Below are 17702 nucleotides of genomic sequence, written 5' to 3' on the forward strand. Positions count from 1 at the left end.
GGAATAATTATTACCTCCAAAAGTGAGAAGGGTCCTTTACTGTATTTAATTTTCTGCTGAGTAATACGCAAATCCTTAAAGACATCATGGTCAGGGAAAGGATCTAGAAGTTTAATTGTCATATAGAGGTTTTCATTATCCTTGTTATCTATCACTAAGTATTTCAACAAGTCCAATACCTAAACATAATTTAAAAAAGAAAAAAATCAAAAGGAAAAAATGGTTTAATTATATTTCAAAGTAAAACAACCAAACCTAGTGTAATAAATGATAAAAACTCTACTAACCCAGTTCAGATAAAATGTTCTAATTATTTCTATAGTACCACCTATGACGGTTTCTGTGCTTTCAAATGCTTCAGCGAATACGTAAGGTGCTGCTACAGGATGAGCACTGGGAGAGAAGAGGGGCAGTACTACTGGGACATTTCGTAGAGTATCTCATGCACCAGCACAGTGCTGTCAACTGCTGTCCCTGGTTTTTAGCACCTCTACACTTCAACCCAACAAGAGACACAAACTCTTAGGTTATTTGTGAGATCAAAATTACTAGGTGCTCTGTAATTAAATGATTACAAATATTAATTCACTGAAAATGTTTTTCCAACCATTTTTCAAAGGATATTTTCACTAAAATGACTAATTACACCAAGTAAACATAAAACATTCAGCTCCTTCCAAGAATGGTTTATCAATGTTATTTCAAATATCTCTGTGAAGAGGATTTGGGGAAATACCTGTTCCTGAACCTCCATCTGATCATCCACAAGGGGTATAAGTGTTCCAACAATCACGTGAAGGTGATTTTCCAGAGCATCCTTACAATAGGTGACCGCCGTGTGGCAAACCCGGCTTAACAGGTCACAACACAGTGAGAAGCTCCGTAATGACACATCCATGAAACGAGAAGGCCTAACACAGGGAGAGAAATAGTAAGTTCTAGGAAATGACTTTAACGAAGCTCATGTAGAAGTCATTTTCCTTCAGCAGCTCTAACTCTGAAGTGGCCTGACGTAAAAGTCACTTTCATGTCTAATTCCTTAATAAGGTTTCAAAGCCAAAAAGAGAAGTGACATCAGCAACATGATGGGGTAGACAGCTACAATCTCCCCTCCCGACAGAGATACTGAAAAACAGGCAGAACCGTTAGAATTCTGTAAAACAGTCAAAGGTTTACAGCAATCAAGCAAATGCTAAATTAAAAAAAAAAAAAGGCAACTTAACTGTAGGAAAACTCGGCGGTGTTTTACTTGTCTTTGCCCTACTACTCTCTCCCCAGCTTGGCAGTTGTCATGAAATCTACAGTCCCCATTCCCAGTGTGGGATCCTGGATCTGTGCTCTGGAGGGAGCATAGCAGACCATATTTGCAAATTATTGTATACATCTGTTCTAAACCAGACTGGGAGCTACCTACAGGACTAATGTACGGGGCTTAGCTCTGATTTGTCTACTTGGATCTCCCCAGGCTGGAAAAGCCATAAGCATTGCTTGAAAACACCGTAAAACTCACCAACTACCCAAAGCTGTGAGGGGCAAAAAATTACTGTTGAGACATACAACAAACTGCGTAAAGCCTAGGATGAAAAGCTGGAAAGACAATTTCCTGGTGAAATTAGAGCATTCAAAATCACACATATATCTGGGAAACTGAGAAAGCCACACACATGCCCAGGGCAAGATGCCTCCTCAAAAAACACCTGAGAAGACCATAAGCTTTCACTTTGGGCTAATCCCTAGGCTCAGTGCAAACCTACCTGTTGAAAGAGAGTCCTAACACAGAGCCAGTCTGCAAAAATTAGGAAAGATTCTCATTCTCTCTCTCTCTCTTTCACTCCCTCACTCCTGGCATTCAAGGAAATCTGTCGAAACACTCCCTGACAGCAAGTTAAGGACCAGTCTTCAGTAGCCAAATGCAGCAAGGAATACACTCTCTGCACAAATAGTTGAGTATACTCATGAAACAAATGGACCACTACAGCCTTCAACAATTAAAAAAAAAAAAAAAAGTCAAGGGGCGCCTGGGTGGCTCAGTCGTTAAGCGTCTGCCTTCAGCTCAGGTCATGATCCCAGGTCCTGGGATCAAGCCCCACATCGGGCTCCCTGCTCCGCGGGAAGCCTGCTTCTCCCTCTCCCACTCCCCCTGCTTGTGTTCCCTCTCTCGCTGTGTCTCTCTCTGTCAAACAAAATCTTTAAAAAAAAAAAAAAAAAAAAAGAATTAACAGCAGTCTATCTCAAACTCTTCCAAGAAACCGAATAGTAGGGAATACTTCCTAACTCATTCTAGGAGGCTAGAGTGTTCTAATACCAAGGAAAATAAATATACCACAGGAAAATTATAATACTCAATGCCCCTTGGGAATATAGATTTAAGGGTGCCTGGGTGGCTAGGTCAGTTAAGTGTCTGCCTTTGGCTCAGGTCATGATCCCAGGGTCCTGGGATCAAGTCCTGCATCCGGCTCCCTGCTGGGGGGGGAGGGGGAGCCTGCTTCTCCCTTTCCCTCTGCAGCTCCCCCTACTTGTGCACACTTGTCTCTGTCAAATAAATCAAATCTTTAAAAAAAAAAGGAATATAGATTTAAAACTCCTCAAAAAAGTATGAGCGAACTGAATGTAAGAGCTTATTAAAAGTATTACATACCATGAGCAAGTAGGATTTATCCCAGGAACTCGCCAATATAAGAAAATCAGATTAATATTAATCACATTAATAAGATGAAGGAAAATACATGATCATTTCAATAAACACAGAAAAGGAATCTGACAAAATTCAATCTCCTTTCATGATAAAAAACAGTCAGAAAAACATGAGCAGGTAGAACCTTACCCAACACAATAAAGGTAATTTATGAAAAACCCCCAGGTAACAACATAATCAATTGTGAAAGAACAGAAGCTTTCCCACTAAGATCAGGATCAAGATAAAGATGCCCACTTTCACCCCTGCTATTCAACACGGTATTGAACTTCTAGCCAAGTAATTAGACAAGAACTAAAAGGCATCAAAATCAGAAAAAAAGAAGTAAAACTATATAATAGATGACATGATTCTATACACATACAAACTCCCAAAGAATCCACAAGAAATCTAGTAACAAATAAATTAGCAAAACTGCAGGTCACAAGATCAGCACACGAAAATCAATTGTATTTCCATACACCAGCAATAACAATCTAAAATGGAAACTAAGAAAGCAATTCCATTTACAATAGCATCTGAAAGAATTAAATACCTGGGAATAAATTTAACCTAAAATACAAAAATCTTGTACATGAAAACTGTAAAAGCAAGGATAAAAGAAATGAAAGAAGTCCAAATAAATGGAAAGACACCCCAAGTTCATGGATTGGAAGACAAACTGTTGAGATGTAAATACTACCTAAATGATCACATATTCAATGCAATTTTATTCAAAATTCCAATAGTCTTTTTTGCATAAACGGAAAAGCTGGTCATTAAATTCATAGGGGAATTGCAAGGCGCCCCAAATAGCTAAAATGATCTTGAAAAAGAAGAACAAAATTGGAGGATACCCACTTCCAGATTTCAAAACTTACTACGAAGTAGTCAAAACAGTGTGGTACTGGCGTAAGGACAAACCAAGGGTACAGAATTGAGAATCCATAAATATATCCACACATCAGTGGCCAAATGATTTTTGACATGGGTGCCAAGTCCATTCAATGGGGAAAGAATTGTCTCTTCAACAAGTGGTAATAGAACAACTAGATTTCTACATGCCCAAGAATGAAGCTGAACCCCTACCTCACACCATATGTAAAAATTAAAATGGATCAACAACCTAAACAGAAGAGTGAAAACTGTAAAACTCTTAGAATAAAACATAGTAGTAAATCTTCACGAGCTTGGAGTTGACAATGGATTCTTATATAAATCACCAAAAGCTTGAGGAATAAAAGAAAAAAACAGATAAATCAGACTTCATCAAAACTAAAAATTTTTGTGCATCAAAAGACATTATCAGGAAAGTGAAAAGACAATGCACAGAATGGGATAAACTACTTGCAAATCATACATACTGATTCAATATCCAGACTCTATTTGCAAATCACATAATAAGAGCTCAATATTGAGAATGTATAAAGAACTGCTTAACAGCAAAAAGACAATACAAAAATTTAAAAATTGAGCAATTTAAAAAATGAGCAAAGGACTTGAATACACATTCTTCTAAGAATGTATACAAATGGTTAATGAGCAGAAGAAAAGATGTTCAACAGCATTAGTCATTAGGGAAATGCAAAAACAAAACTACAGTGAGATACCACTTCACATCCATTAGGATGGCTATAATAAAAATTAAAAACAAAATAGAAAATAAAAAGCATAAGTAAGGATGTGAGAAAATTGGGACTTTTGTGCATTGCAGGAGAAATATGAAATGGTGCAGCTGCTATGGAAAACAGTTTAGCAGTTCCTCAAAGAGTTAAACATAGGATGATTAAGGGACCCACCAAGGCCACTCCTAGGTATATTCCCCAAGGAACTGAAAACACTCAAACACATACCCATAAATCTATACGCACTGCAGCATTATCCACAAGAGCCAAAGATGGAAACACAAGCGTTCATCAACAGTGAATAGATTGTAGTATATATATATAATGGAATATTATTCAGCCATAAATAAGAATGAAGTTCTGATACATGATTCATGTACGCGGGATGAACCTTGAAGACATTATGCCAAGCAAAACAAGCCAGACACAAAACAAGTATTTTATAATTCCACTTATATAAAATATCTAGAATAAGTAAATTCATAGAGACAAGAGATAGATTATAAGTTATCAGGAGCTGAAGGAAAGGGGAAACGTGGAGTTATTGTTTAATATGTATAATGGTTCTGTCTGAGGTAATGAGAAAGTTCTGGAAATAGATAATGGTGATGGCTGTGCAACACTGTGAACGTAATCAGTATCACTGAACACTTAAAATGGTTAAAATAACAAATTTTATATATTTTACCATAATACAGAAACTTTAAAAAAAATTCAGTGAACGTGGGACACCTGGGTGGCTCGTCAGTTAAGCATCTGCCTTCGGATCAGGTCACGATCCTGGGGTCCTAGGAATGAGTCCCGCATCCGGCTCCCTGCTCAGCGGGAAGCCTCCTTCTCCCTCTGCCTCTGCTCCCGCCCCCTCCCCCACTCGCTCGCTCTCTCCTGCTCTTTCTCTCAAATAAATAAATAAATCATTTTAAAAAATTAAGTGAATGAAAATATAGACTGGATAACTATATTCACATGATTTAAATTAAAGTAAAAATTATAGGATATTAATAAAAATATGACAAAACAAAATGGAAAAAGATATTCTTTGTGTACTTTGAAAAACTCACATTTGAAGGCAATGATGTAGTAATCAGAAAACAAGTAACAGAAACATCAAAATCAACAGAAAGGAATAAAGATGCTTAAACTGAATACACACCCCAAATCTATAGTATACTGTGATTTATAATAAGAAATATATATTTGGCCTTCATCCCTGTTTCTGGCACAAAGCTCCTAAAACTCTAGGAGCACCAGTAATGAGGGAAATACAAATGTCTCTACCTTCTGAAAGCACCTAGGTCACCTGAGGATGGGGGCTGGTTGCCCGGAGAACCAACCTTGTGATCAGAGGGTTGGAATTACCCGTCACACTCCTCCAATCTGGGGAGGGGAGAAGGGATGGAGGTTGTATCAATACCCAACAGCCAGTGATGTAATCAATCATGTCTCTGTAACGAGGCCTCCATAAAAACTCAAATGACCAGCTTCGGGAGCTTCCAGGTTGGTGAGCACATGCAGATGTGGGGAAAGTGGTGCCCCTGGAGAGGGCAGGGAAGCTCCATCCCCTTTCCCGATACATCCCTTCCATCTGGCTATGCCTTAGCTATATCCTTTTATAATAAACTGGTTAATTAGTAAACAGGTTTCCTGAGTTCTACAAATTTCCTGAGTTTAGCAAATTAATCAAACTCAAGGAACAGGGTCCTTGGAACCTGCAGGGTAGAGGGGGCTGGTCAGAAGCACAGGTGATAATCTGGGCTAGTGACTGGCATCTGAAGGGAAGGAGGAGCAGGCAGTCTTGCAGGACTGAGCCCTCAGTTATGGGATCTGACACTAATCGACTATATATGAGTTGAATTGTAGGACACCCAGCTGGTGTCTGGAGGATTCTTTGTGCGTGTGTGTGTGTGAAACACCACCCTCCCCGTACACAGGTAACCAGAACTGCTACAGTGACATACATATTTCAAGTCATCTAAAATTCACTAATTTTAAAATGTTGAAGACCCTTAGTACTTAGTATTTCTAGAAGTGGAGAAATAGGTAATGCAATTTTTTAAAAATACTGTGTAGATATATATTAAAAAGCAAAAATAAGACAGCAATACTCTTGCTTCTACCTCTTGAAATTATATAAATTTTCAATTAAGGTAAAAAAAAAAACTTATGTATTAGTCTAAATATATTACGTACCTTTTGTTGATATAATGAATCAAAGTATAGATAACATCTCGAAGGACAAAGGCCCAAGCTCCTCCTAAGGCACTTGTAATATCTTTCAGTAATAAAGTAACAAACAGGTGATATATTTTTAGAATTCTGTGCTTTTTGTAAACATTATTTGTCTCAGCGGCTTGCTCACATATGGCTAGAAGAATTTTCTGATAGGAATCCTAGAAAATAAAGACATTTCATAAAAAACTTACCAAATCATGTATACTCAACTATAATAATTCTATTTTATATTGAAAACAAATTACAGAATTTTGTTTTGGTGTGATATCAAAGGCAAATATTACATTAAGAAAATTAGTATCTTAAACTGCTGTCAATTTATCTAGTTTTCAGATAGCAAACAGTAATTTTAAAAAACATATACTCCCTAAGCCAATATATGACTAAAGTACCATGAAATTCAAGCCTCATATATGACATATTTCAATTAATATCTACAAGTAAAATACCAAGATATAAACTTATGAGTGTTTTTCTTTTTAATTTATTCAGATGAGTTTTCCCTTTAATTTTTGTTCTTTTTAAGATGTACTTACACAGATTTTCTAGCTGAAAAAGAAGGAAGTCTCTCTTCAGTTATTGTAATAGTAATGTGTACTTACAGGGCTTTTGGAAAGAATTTCTAAAATGCTTTTAAGCTTGGTTTTATGGCAATTGCTGATATAGGCAAATGTTGCTTTAATCACATGTGATGGAAAATGAGGTGGATTAGGAGCAGGATCCAAATCCCTGAGAGTTATAGGGGAAAAAAGCAGTCATCATTTTCAGAACAAAATTATTAAGAAAAGAAAAAAAAAAGATTCTGTTGAAGTCAAGTTTCAGAAACCATGAAGTTTCAGAAAGAAAATTTAGATTAATAATCCCACGTTCTAAAATTACTTTCCCACTGAAAAACTAGGCTTTTAATAAAATCACAAACGACTTACCACATTCTACACATTATCAGTCAGAATCTCTAAATACCTTTACCCTCTATGACTTAATTTTAAGTGACATGCTTAAGAAATCTTTTATGAAGGGGGTGCCTCGGTGGCTCAAGTCGTTAAGCATCTGCTTCGGCTCAGGTCATGATCCCAGGGTCCTGGGGTTGAGCCCTGCATCGGGCTCCCTGCTCAGTGGGAAGCCTGCTTCTCCCTCTCCCTGCCGCTCTGCCTACTTGTGCTCTCTCTTTATCAAATAAATAAATAAAATCTTAAAAAAAAAAAAAAATCTTTTATGAAGTTAATGGCAATTCTACAAATGAGCCTTATACCACTTCAGGTCTGAATTAAAGCTCTATGCTACTACTGTAAACACTAATATTCTGAGACTGGCAATCAGACACTCTTTGTATCAAATGAAATTATAAAGTGAAAATACTTTGGTAGATATTATTACTTTTTCATACAGCTAGCATAGTAGGGCACACTCTAAGTAAACGGTGCTCTCTAGTAGCTCACACAAGAAACACCGTATGTGCCTAAAAACTGAAACAGACATTTGAAGGTGTCAACCAATCAACTTCCCAAGGAAATTCTGAAATTGCAGCGAATTCTCTTAAGTTTAAAACATCCATACCCTGAAAAGTCACAGAGGTCCGTGCTTTGGCTGGCACCAGAAGTTGCTGGTTCATGTAATGTCATCAATAACTCCACAACAATCTCTGGTAAATTAGTAAGGAATAAATGATCAATCTGTAAGGATACAAAATTAAAATAACATTTAAGTTTTGCAGCGCCTGGGTGGCTCAGTCATTAAGCATCTGCCTTCGGCTCAGGTCATGATCCCAGGGTCCTGGGGTCAAGCCCCGCATCGGGCTCCCTGCTCAGCACGGAGCCTGCTTCTCCCTCTCCCACTTCCCCTGTGTTCCCTCTCTCACTGTGTCTCTCTCTCTGTCAAATAAATAAATAAAAATCTTTAAAAAAATAAATAAAATAACAGTTAAGTTTTTATGTCTGTGACCTTTAAGACAGTTCAAGGGACTAAAAGTATTGCATCATTTCCAAAATTAATCAGTAACTAAAAAAGGAAATGGATAACCAAAGACCTAAGATGTGCAAGACATACAGCTACCTTTCTGCTATGCAACCAACCTGTAGCCTGAGAGGCTGGTAAGGAAATGATACCAAACAAGACTCCCTTAATCTGACTCTTGTTTAATTTTAAAGAATCAGGGGCGCCTGGGTGGCTCAGTCGGTTAAGTGTCTGCTTTGGGCTCAGGTCATGATCCCAGGGTCTTGGGATCGAGTCCCTGCATCGGGCCCCCTGCTCAGCAGGGGGTCTGCTTCTCCCTCTCCCTCTGCCTCTCCCCCCGGCTTGTGCTCATTCTCACTCACTCTCTCTCAAATAAAATCTTGAAAAAAATAATTTTAAAGAATCATTTTAATTGACTAGGGCTTCAGGTGCAGCACTGAATTCCTCAACCTAGTCATTTTCCAGCTAACCAAATTCCCCACTGAGCTACACTGCTTCTCAATCTGCATTTTACTCTTGACTTATTTGGAAAATCTATCTCACGTAACAATACTTTACTAGTAAGAATTGCCAGTGACTTTGTCTGCATAACTTTTGCCCAGATTCCTCCTTGGCTGATATCCCAAATTTGGAGCCTCGCTGCTACCCACATCTGCTGTCCTCAACAGTAAACTGAAATCCTCCCGGACAGGAGCAGGTTCTTCATCAATCCACTTCCTGTTACCCGCGGCCTCATAGAGGACAGATATTCTCTAACTATAAAGAACCGGTCTGCTCCACTATACCTCACCCGATAAACGACAATCGTGGAGATAAAGGTTGTTTATTAGCTCTCCAAGTAAGGAATTACAGTGCTCTAAACTAAAAGGTAAATGGCTGATTTCCTTGGTGCATAAGATTTGAAAATACATTTCCTCACAACAGAAACAGTTTAAAATGTGACAAGAAAGAACTCGAATGTAAAGATCCTAGTCCTTCCCTCACGCTTACACATCAGTCGTTCAGGTCATCATTTCCAAGGGTTCAGCTCTTTTAAGAATCCATCCTCCTTGCAAAGTATATCTGGGATAAGGAAGGATAAACTGGCCATGTCTGTTTAATATCAGAGGAAACATTAATGAATTTCCTTACACAAAGAATGACAAGTGGCTTCATGAGTTTTGTATCATTCTACAATAAGCAAGATCTGTAATGTTTATCTAAGGGACATATAAATTACGCAGATGTCCAGGTACAGCTAACCAATGTTGTAACTGTTAATATTTCAGGCTTTTGACAGACAAATGACAGATTTTAGAGGCTCAGAGACTAGTAATAATTGTACCAACACTTATGCACAGAGGAAAGAATCTTAGAAGACTGATTCAGAGAAAGTGTACACTAGAGAACCAAAGAAAAAACAAACTTATAACAACTTAATGCCAAATGGAATTGAGACTAACAAGAATTTAGGTCTTTAACCAAGAAGCTAAGAAATTATTATTCAAGTTTGCCTCTCTCCATTCTTGACATTGATGTTTCAGTCAGGCCTCAATGTAATTATTTTCCCCTCCTAGACTTACTCTAACTCTGCAAACTGCTCTCTTTTAGTTTGCATATGTTTATTTTTTTTTAACATTTTATTTTTAAAGATTTTATTTGTCAGAGAGAGAAAGCACAGGCAAGCAGAGTGGCAGGCAGAGGGAGAGGGAGAAGCATACTCCCCATTGAGCAGGGAGCCCAATATAGGACTCGATCCCAGGACCCCGAGATCACGACCTGAGCCTAAGGCAGACACTCAACCGACTGAGCCACCCAGGGGTCCCTAGTTTGAATACATTTTAAAAAGTAGTAAAGATTAGGCCTGCTTAGAAGCAGGGAGATGGCTGGGAGAGGATAAAAGCAGGGTCTTTCATAGATTCCATAACCTCTGGAGCGCCAACATTCTGTTTCAACTGTGTTTTGAGAAAGGAGCTCACCGAGGCAAGTAAGAAACTCCGTGTTCCATTTCTTGGTTCAATACAGTAACCGGGCAAACAAAAAAAGTCTCTTTCAAGTTCATCCAATTCTAATTTTAACATTAGCCTACTTGGTTAGTCATCCCTTACATTTAAAAAACAAAACAAAACTTGAGAGTAACTAATTTCTTTTACCTTAAAAAAAAGTTTATCTATGTGTTTTAAGTTCCCTCAAATAATTTTGGATGTATCTCAATTACTATAAAACAAACAGAAGTTGTTAGATTCTTTTTTTTTATAATGTGATCAGTTTATTTAGATTCTACATACTAATAAAATATCAAACACTGGCAGCCACCATCTTCTGACTTGCATCCTGTTAACATGAATGCATTACAGTGTTACTCTCTGGTTTAATGTTAAAACATTATTGCATCATTCCATATTCCAGAATCCTTTATTTGTTCAGTCTGATGCCAAAATAATCGAGAGCAGCAGACTGTAAAGACAGCATTGGCCTTTGTGTTAAAATGGGATTATTGGCCGTTTTAATCCACCACCGTTCCTGTATTTTCTTGAAATTACTCTAAGTGGTAGATTAGGGAGCCTGGGAAGTTCCTGTGTAAGGAACTGGAAGAGACAGGGAATTCTAGAATTTCTCCTAAATGTGACAAGTCAAATCAGACATCGGGGTGCTTTGTGTATGGAAGAAGTGAGGGAAGAGGAGAGGTGTTAGATCAATTCAGTTGTATAAGTATTATTTGGCCACAATTCCAGAAGTGATGCCAAATGCTGGGACACAGTGAGGAGCAAGAGGCTGGGCCTGCTGGGGAGCTTAAGAACTCATTCCGGACCCCAGCACACAGGAATCCCACCACAACATGGGTAAATGCCATGACACCCGCAGGCCAAAGAAGTGCTCTGTGAGGAGAAGGGAGGGAGCTCTTTGTTTGTCTGATGGTGCTGGGGTACATTTCCTGGGAAAAGTCACACTGGAGGGCTCTAGGAGATCCTTCCAACCTCAGCAAAGACCTAGATTTAAGAGGTTATGATGTTTGGGGGGGCTATCAAACACCTAGAACACTGTTTGTGACAGTACTCCTTGAGGGAGTGGCTTTAGGGTCATCTTTGAGACTGATCCTCTCCCCTGAAAATGTGCACATACAAAGGCATTACCTTTTTAATTTTTTTATTGTTATGTTAATCACCATACATTACATCATTAGTTTTTGATGTAGTGTTTCATGATTCATTGTTTGTGCATAACACGCAGTGCTCCACGCAGAATGTGCCCTCTTTAATACCCATCACCAGGCTAACCCATCCCCCTACCCCCCTCCCCTCTAGAACCCTCAGTTTGTTTTCCAGAGTCCATCATCTCTCATGGTTCGTCTCCCCCTCTGATTTACTCCCCTTCATTCTTCCCCTCCTGCTATCTTCTTTTTCTTTTTTCTTAACATATGTTGCATTATTTGTTTCAGAAGTACAGATCTGTGATTCAACAGTCTTGCACAATTAACAGTGCTCACCATAGCACATACCCTCCCCAATGTCTATCACCCAGCCACCCCATCCCTCCCACCCCTGTTAGATTCTTTTTTACTTGACTCCATCTTTTATCAAATAATGAGTATTCACTACATACTAGTAAGCCAGGATACACCAGCAAAAAGGAAAAAAAAAATCCTACCTTCAGAGTACTTTAGCAGAGAAGACTGATAAACAATGAACATGATTCATAAGTAAATTATATTACATGTAGTCAGTCTCATAGAAAAAAGAAAGAGTGGGGCATCAGAACTTGAGATCATACTTCTTGAAAAGTAAAGAGGAACACTTTCTATACACTGTTCAGTACTGCTTGAATTTAACATCCGGTTTGCATTCATTTATTACTGCCTATTAAAATAAATTTTAAGGGGGAACAAATTGATTGACTTTCATGGACGCAGGTGGAATATATTCGGTATTTAAACTAATTTAAGTTTGTTGGTTTAATTAAGATAGACATGTCTTTAGAGTCATCAGCATTAAATATGAAACTTTCATCTAGGTTTGCTAAAGGTCAAATAAGCTCATTATCTCTGTTGCAATTTTTTAGCAAAAGGATGACTTAAAATGATTAATTTTCTGTCTCAAATTTTTCATGGGTGATTGTTAAGACAGTCTTTGGTAACCTACGACTTTAAAGTTTTCCTTGGATAATAAATGGCACTGAATTCATTGGACATCTAGGTCTTTTTCAAATGAAATAAGATACTAAAGCACTGATTACTGAAGGCAGGTTTGTGCTTTTGGCTTCTTACTGCAGAGAAACGAAGAATATTTGAGTGCTTGACAAAAACACACTTTGTGTTTAATAGGTTCATAAATTTGCCATCTAAAGGTATCTGGTGTGACATTCACAACTGGTTTCTAATGCAGTTTTCACTGGAGACCAAGGTTTCTAAGAGTTACAATATTTCTGCTAAATGTAATTAAAACTGATGGAAATAAGGGAAACAACTTTGAATGAAAAAGCTGTAAAAGGTTTATGAGGGGAAATTTTTGGAAAAAAATTTTATATGCTGTCAGGACTAAAGTTGAAACAAATGGATATTAAAAGTACACTGGTGTAAGACTGAAGTTTTGCTTTTTTGTCTGTTCAAAGATAGTTTTCTTGAATTGCTGGCTTGCACTTGATAAGAAAATGTAAACAAAGGTTTTTTTTCTTTTGTCTGCCCTGAGAACCGGTTTCTATGTTTTGTCTTTATCAAGTCTTTCATCACACTGTTAAAACTTTAAAAATTAAAGGAGCCAAGTTTTGCTAACTATATAACCCTACATATTTGCCTTTGGAATCTCTTTCTGCCACTTTGGTTAAATAAATAATTACATTTCGAGCTTTGTAATGATCTGTAATCCACTATTCAGGCACGTGTTTTATAATTTTCTAGGTTTTTTAAACAAACTTCTCCGGATTTAAATTGTAAATGAAGTCTCTGACTCATTAGGCCTTTTTATTTGGTATGTTAAATTACTCTGGAAGCACTGTCAAATACAGGTAAGCCTTAGATTATGTTTGGGTAAATGCTATAACTATTCTAGAGAATATATGTAATTCCTGAAGTTTTAATACGTTTTGGTAATAAGGTCATCACTTGATGTTCTAATTATGAAAGTGTTATGTTTCACAGAAATAACCGGATGTCCCTGCCAGCTATATTGTAACCTATCATCAGATCTTTAACCATATCCATTTTGGAGTCTTTTCTCATTTAGTCAATTCTCACTCTCTTGCGCCGTCTCATCTTCAAGGAGATTCATAAAAAGGGCTTTTGACAAATACAGGTTTTTGATATCTTTAAGATCCTAAAACTAAAATTGGTAGAATTTCCAGAATTAACTAAAAAGCTGCTGAAAGTTCATTCAAACTGAACGAGAATTAGTAACATGGATGGTTTTTGTAACTCTTGTTTGAAACGTTGCTTGTTCCTGGGGTGCCTGGGTGCCTCAGTGGGTTATGTGGCTGCCCTTGGCTCAGGTCATAATCAGCAGGGAGTTGGCTTCTCCCTCTGCCCCTCCCCCGGCTTGTGCGCACAAGCGGGCGCACGCGCTCTCTCTCTCTCAAATAAAATCTTTAAAAAAAAAAAACAACAAAAACGTCGCTGGTTCTCTAATGTTTACTCTACCAGATTAAAGAACCTTTCCCTTAAGATATCTATGACTTACAGAAATGTGATAAGTATTTATTTGTGAACAAACGGAAGCATTTAACTTTTCTTTCTAACTGAACCCTCTGAAATTCAGAAACTCTCAGTGAGCATTCTTTCTTACAGAGCAATCACAGTCATCTGCATAAGTTCAAGAAGAATCTGTTCTCCTTGCAATAGGACACATTGGAAATACTGGTTATGTTACCAAGGCTTTGGCTGGAATGTCATATTTGAGAGACATGCAGAGACTCAGATATGACCATAAAGCTTTAAGGAACTAAGACTGACTTTATGAAGCAATGAAGTCAATAAAGCCCCTTGGAAGTGCTGGCCTGATACCTTGCCTACAGAGTTCCCAGCAGTCTTAACCAGGTGAGCAGAGAATGTCACTCCCTGGCAGGTCCAAGAACCTCAGGATGCTTTGGGAACCTCGAGAAGAGGAATTCGCCCAAATCTACAGGTATTGCAGGCATGTCTGAAGGCAAGCACTTTGCTTGGCTTCTGGCCTACAGGGGCTACCAAATGTTCAATCGACATTCCTTATAAAAAGTTCCAGGAAAGCAGATTCTAAAAGATCTGTATGATCAATCACTATTCTTGCTTATGTAAATTATTAGGACAATTTTATTAAAATTGGACTTGTTTTACAAGTGAATTCGTTTTCATTTGGCTATCTGATTAAAAATGAGGGTAGTTACAGAGAAAAAGTATTTCAACAACACATCTTTGTAGATATTAGATTTTAAGCACCTCGACACTCAACACTGGGTTTATAATTTGTTCTAACCATTAAACTACATTTTTTCTTTTGCTTCTGTAAAGTACCTCTTATTAATTACCTAATTGCTTGCGAAACAAGAGTATATGATGGCTAACACCACCTGCTATGCCATTAAGGCCCTTAAATAACTCTCAAAATGGCATTAAGATATTTTCATTGCTGCACAAGGTGAAAAAGTACTAGCATAAAAACAGATGTGGTATATATATTCCAGATGTCATCAAAATATAAGAGGATTGCTCAAACCAACGCTTTAAACGATCTCTCTTTCCTTTAGTGATTGGCTAAAGATCCTGGACTGGAGGACAATTATGGCCAACTGTCAAAGGTCTTTTATTTACGTGTCTCTTTCTCATAATAACATTAACCTTATTTTGTTGCCATTGCTGGTGCCGAGACTCCTTCACTGCTGTAACTTCCAGCTGACAGATGATCCTTTCTACTCAAGGAGGTTCATATATGTTGTCTACCTTGGACTGATTGCCTCTGTCTTTGGTAACTCCAATGTATAAATTCCCCCCTTGGGGCACCTGGGTGGCTCAGTTAGTTACGCATCAGACTCTTCATTTCAGCTTAGATCATGATCTCAGGGTCGTGAGATGGAGCCCCACACAGGACTCTGTGCTCAGCAGGGAGCCTACTTGAGATTCTCTCTCTTCCTCTGCCCCTCCCCCTGCTCATGTGCTCTCTAATAAATAAATAAAATCTTAAAAAAAATATTCCCCACCTGACCAATGTTGACCCATAGGTAGGGACATCTCTACACCCCTATTCAGCAGGAAGAAGTTATAAAAGATTAGACCTTCCACCCTCAGCAACCTTAAAGATTTAAGGGTCAAAACTATTCAGGGGGAATGATGTGGGAAACAAAGGCAGAAGGAAATGTAGATAAAACTAAATTTCCTTATAACCTTCCCCCAATGACAAATACTTGAAATAGGCAGAGTATAACATTCCTCCAGGAAACTCCCAACTGTCTTAATGTTAATGCCTTGCTAAGGGAAAAACAACCTTAGCTTGACAACAGCCAGGCCTCCCCTACCCTGTGAGTCTCCTTTAGCATATGAAAATCCTTTTGGAACTTCACTGTCTTTACCTCCTCCAGCCCCAAAGTCTATCATGTTGCTCTTCACAATCCCGGGGCCGCAGCTCTTTAGACCACGGGGCCTATCTCTGTGCTTTAATAAAACCACCTTTTTGCAAACCCCCCCAAAAAATTAAATAATTAAAAAAAAAATTTTTTAAAGGAAAAAAAATCAATAAATGATTCCAAAGGTTTTTTTAATTTCTGATTAAAAATATTTCATTTAAAAGCCAATCAAAAGAAGAGAACACTATAATAACAACAGCAATAAAAAAATTCACGGATTGCCTATGCTAGACAGGGATTACTACATATGTCAAATTTTACTGCATAAATGATGAATAGTCTTGAAACTACAAAGTTATATCTCCACTGAACTGGGGATGATAAGGATGGGGAGCCTGGCCGGCTTAGTCAGCAGAGCATGTTACCCTTGATCTAGGGGTCATGAGTTCAAGTGCCACCGCTGGGCCTGGAGCCTACTTTAAAAAAAAAAGAAGGAAAGAAAGAATTAGAGGATAAGTAGGTACAAGGGAAGCCATACCTGTTTTCCTAGTAAATTTTCATCTTTCAGCATATCATAGACTTTGGTAGCAGTCTCTCTCTGCTGTGCCATCCCACTGTCTCCTGTACCCTCGTAGGCAAAGTAAGGAAGAATATTTACAAGAATCTTTGGAAAGCAGTGTGTTAGAAGACTTTTCCAATCCTCATCAATCTGATTAGCAATGGACTTCACCTCATCAAAACGACTTCTAATCACCAGATGTGGGATCAAAACCTTGTAACATGATCTGAAAATATAAAATTTTTAAATATATGTTATATATAACTTCTCATAGTCAAATTTTAAATATAGCTCTTAACATAATGAAATGCTTTACTTAGTAAGCATGAGAGCATCACTTTATCTAGATCATTAAGCATTCTTACTCTAATTCTATAAATGGAGAAATGAAGTTAAACAAATTCTAAATAATCAACTACAGGAGGAAACAGATCTGAGAATATACCACCCTGATTCTATGATCAAAAAAAGTGTGAACTGAATTTATTTCTTCTGTATAACCGACAGATGCAAAATTATTTCATTTATGTAAAATGAAATGTGAAAGAAATTCAAGCCATTAATGTAAATACTGTTATTGCCAAAATGAAAGAACAAGGGCCACTGAATAATTATGAACTGTTTTCCCATCATCCTGATACCTAAGCATTATTCTTTAGTTGTTCCAAACCTCTCCATTTTCAAAATTTTCTTCTCAAGAGTTAGGACTTAGCAAAATAAATATTTTTACATTAAACTTTAAATCTAACAAAAATAATGACAAAATGGTCCACAGCCAAGCAACAGGAAGGACGAACAATTTATCTTTGATTTGTCATAGGGAAGATTATCAAACATTAAAGCTGAAAGAGCCCTTAAAGACCCATGTAATTCCCGTACGGTACAGACTGAAAAACCAAGGCCCAGGGGTGCTCCGATGGCCCAGACTCACACAGCTCATCACCAGCGCAGCGAGGGCCAGATCCTAAGCCCTAGTGACCCCCTTCAATACATTTCAGTTCAAACAAGCGGCCCTGCAGCTCCTACTACACAGCCTCCCAGCTCCGTGTGCGTGCGCAAGTGCGCACATGAACGTGTGTGCAAGGTGGGGTGGGGGGCTGCCAAACATTTCCATCTAATTTAAAATGAACATATTTCATATGTGCCATATGTAGAC

General features: G+C 37.9%; 1 protein-coding gene across 9 annotated transcripts in view; it reads right to left on the reverse strand.

Annotated features, from left to right (window-relative positions):
* The window catches only part of ATM (ATM serine/threonine kinase), a 119322-nt gene that overhangs the window by 50615 nt on the left and 51005 nt on the right, over window positions 1-17702 (reverse strand). For all 9 annotated transcript variants that reach the window (XM_028106043.2, XM_088017731.1, XM_088017730.1 and 6 more), the window contains 6 exons: window positions 16526-16772; window positions 8089-8204; window positions 7134-7260; window positions 6490-6689; window positions 737-911; window positions 15-179 (listed from right to left, as the gene is read on the reverse strand). In XM_028106043.2, the coding sequence (XP_027961844.1) occupies window positions 15-179; window positions 737-911; window positions 6490-6689; window positions 7134-7260; window positions 8089-8204; window positions 16526-16772 (1030 nt within the window). The remainder of the gene's footprint in view (window positions 1-14; window positions 180-736; window positions 912-6489; window positions 6690-7133; window positions 7261-8088; window positions 8205-16525; window positions 16773-17702) is intronic.

The sequence above is a fragment of the Eumetopias jubatus genome, unplaced genomic scaffold (assembly GCF_037043125.1).
Source record: "Eumetopias jubatus isolate StellerSeaLion01/CBP00866 unplaced genomic scaffold, mEumJub1_p1.0 scaffold_13, whole genome shotgun sequence".
Lineage (NCBI taxonomy): Eukaryota > Metazoa > Chordata > Mammalia > Carnivora > Otariidae > Eumetopias > Eumetopias jubatus.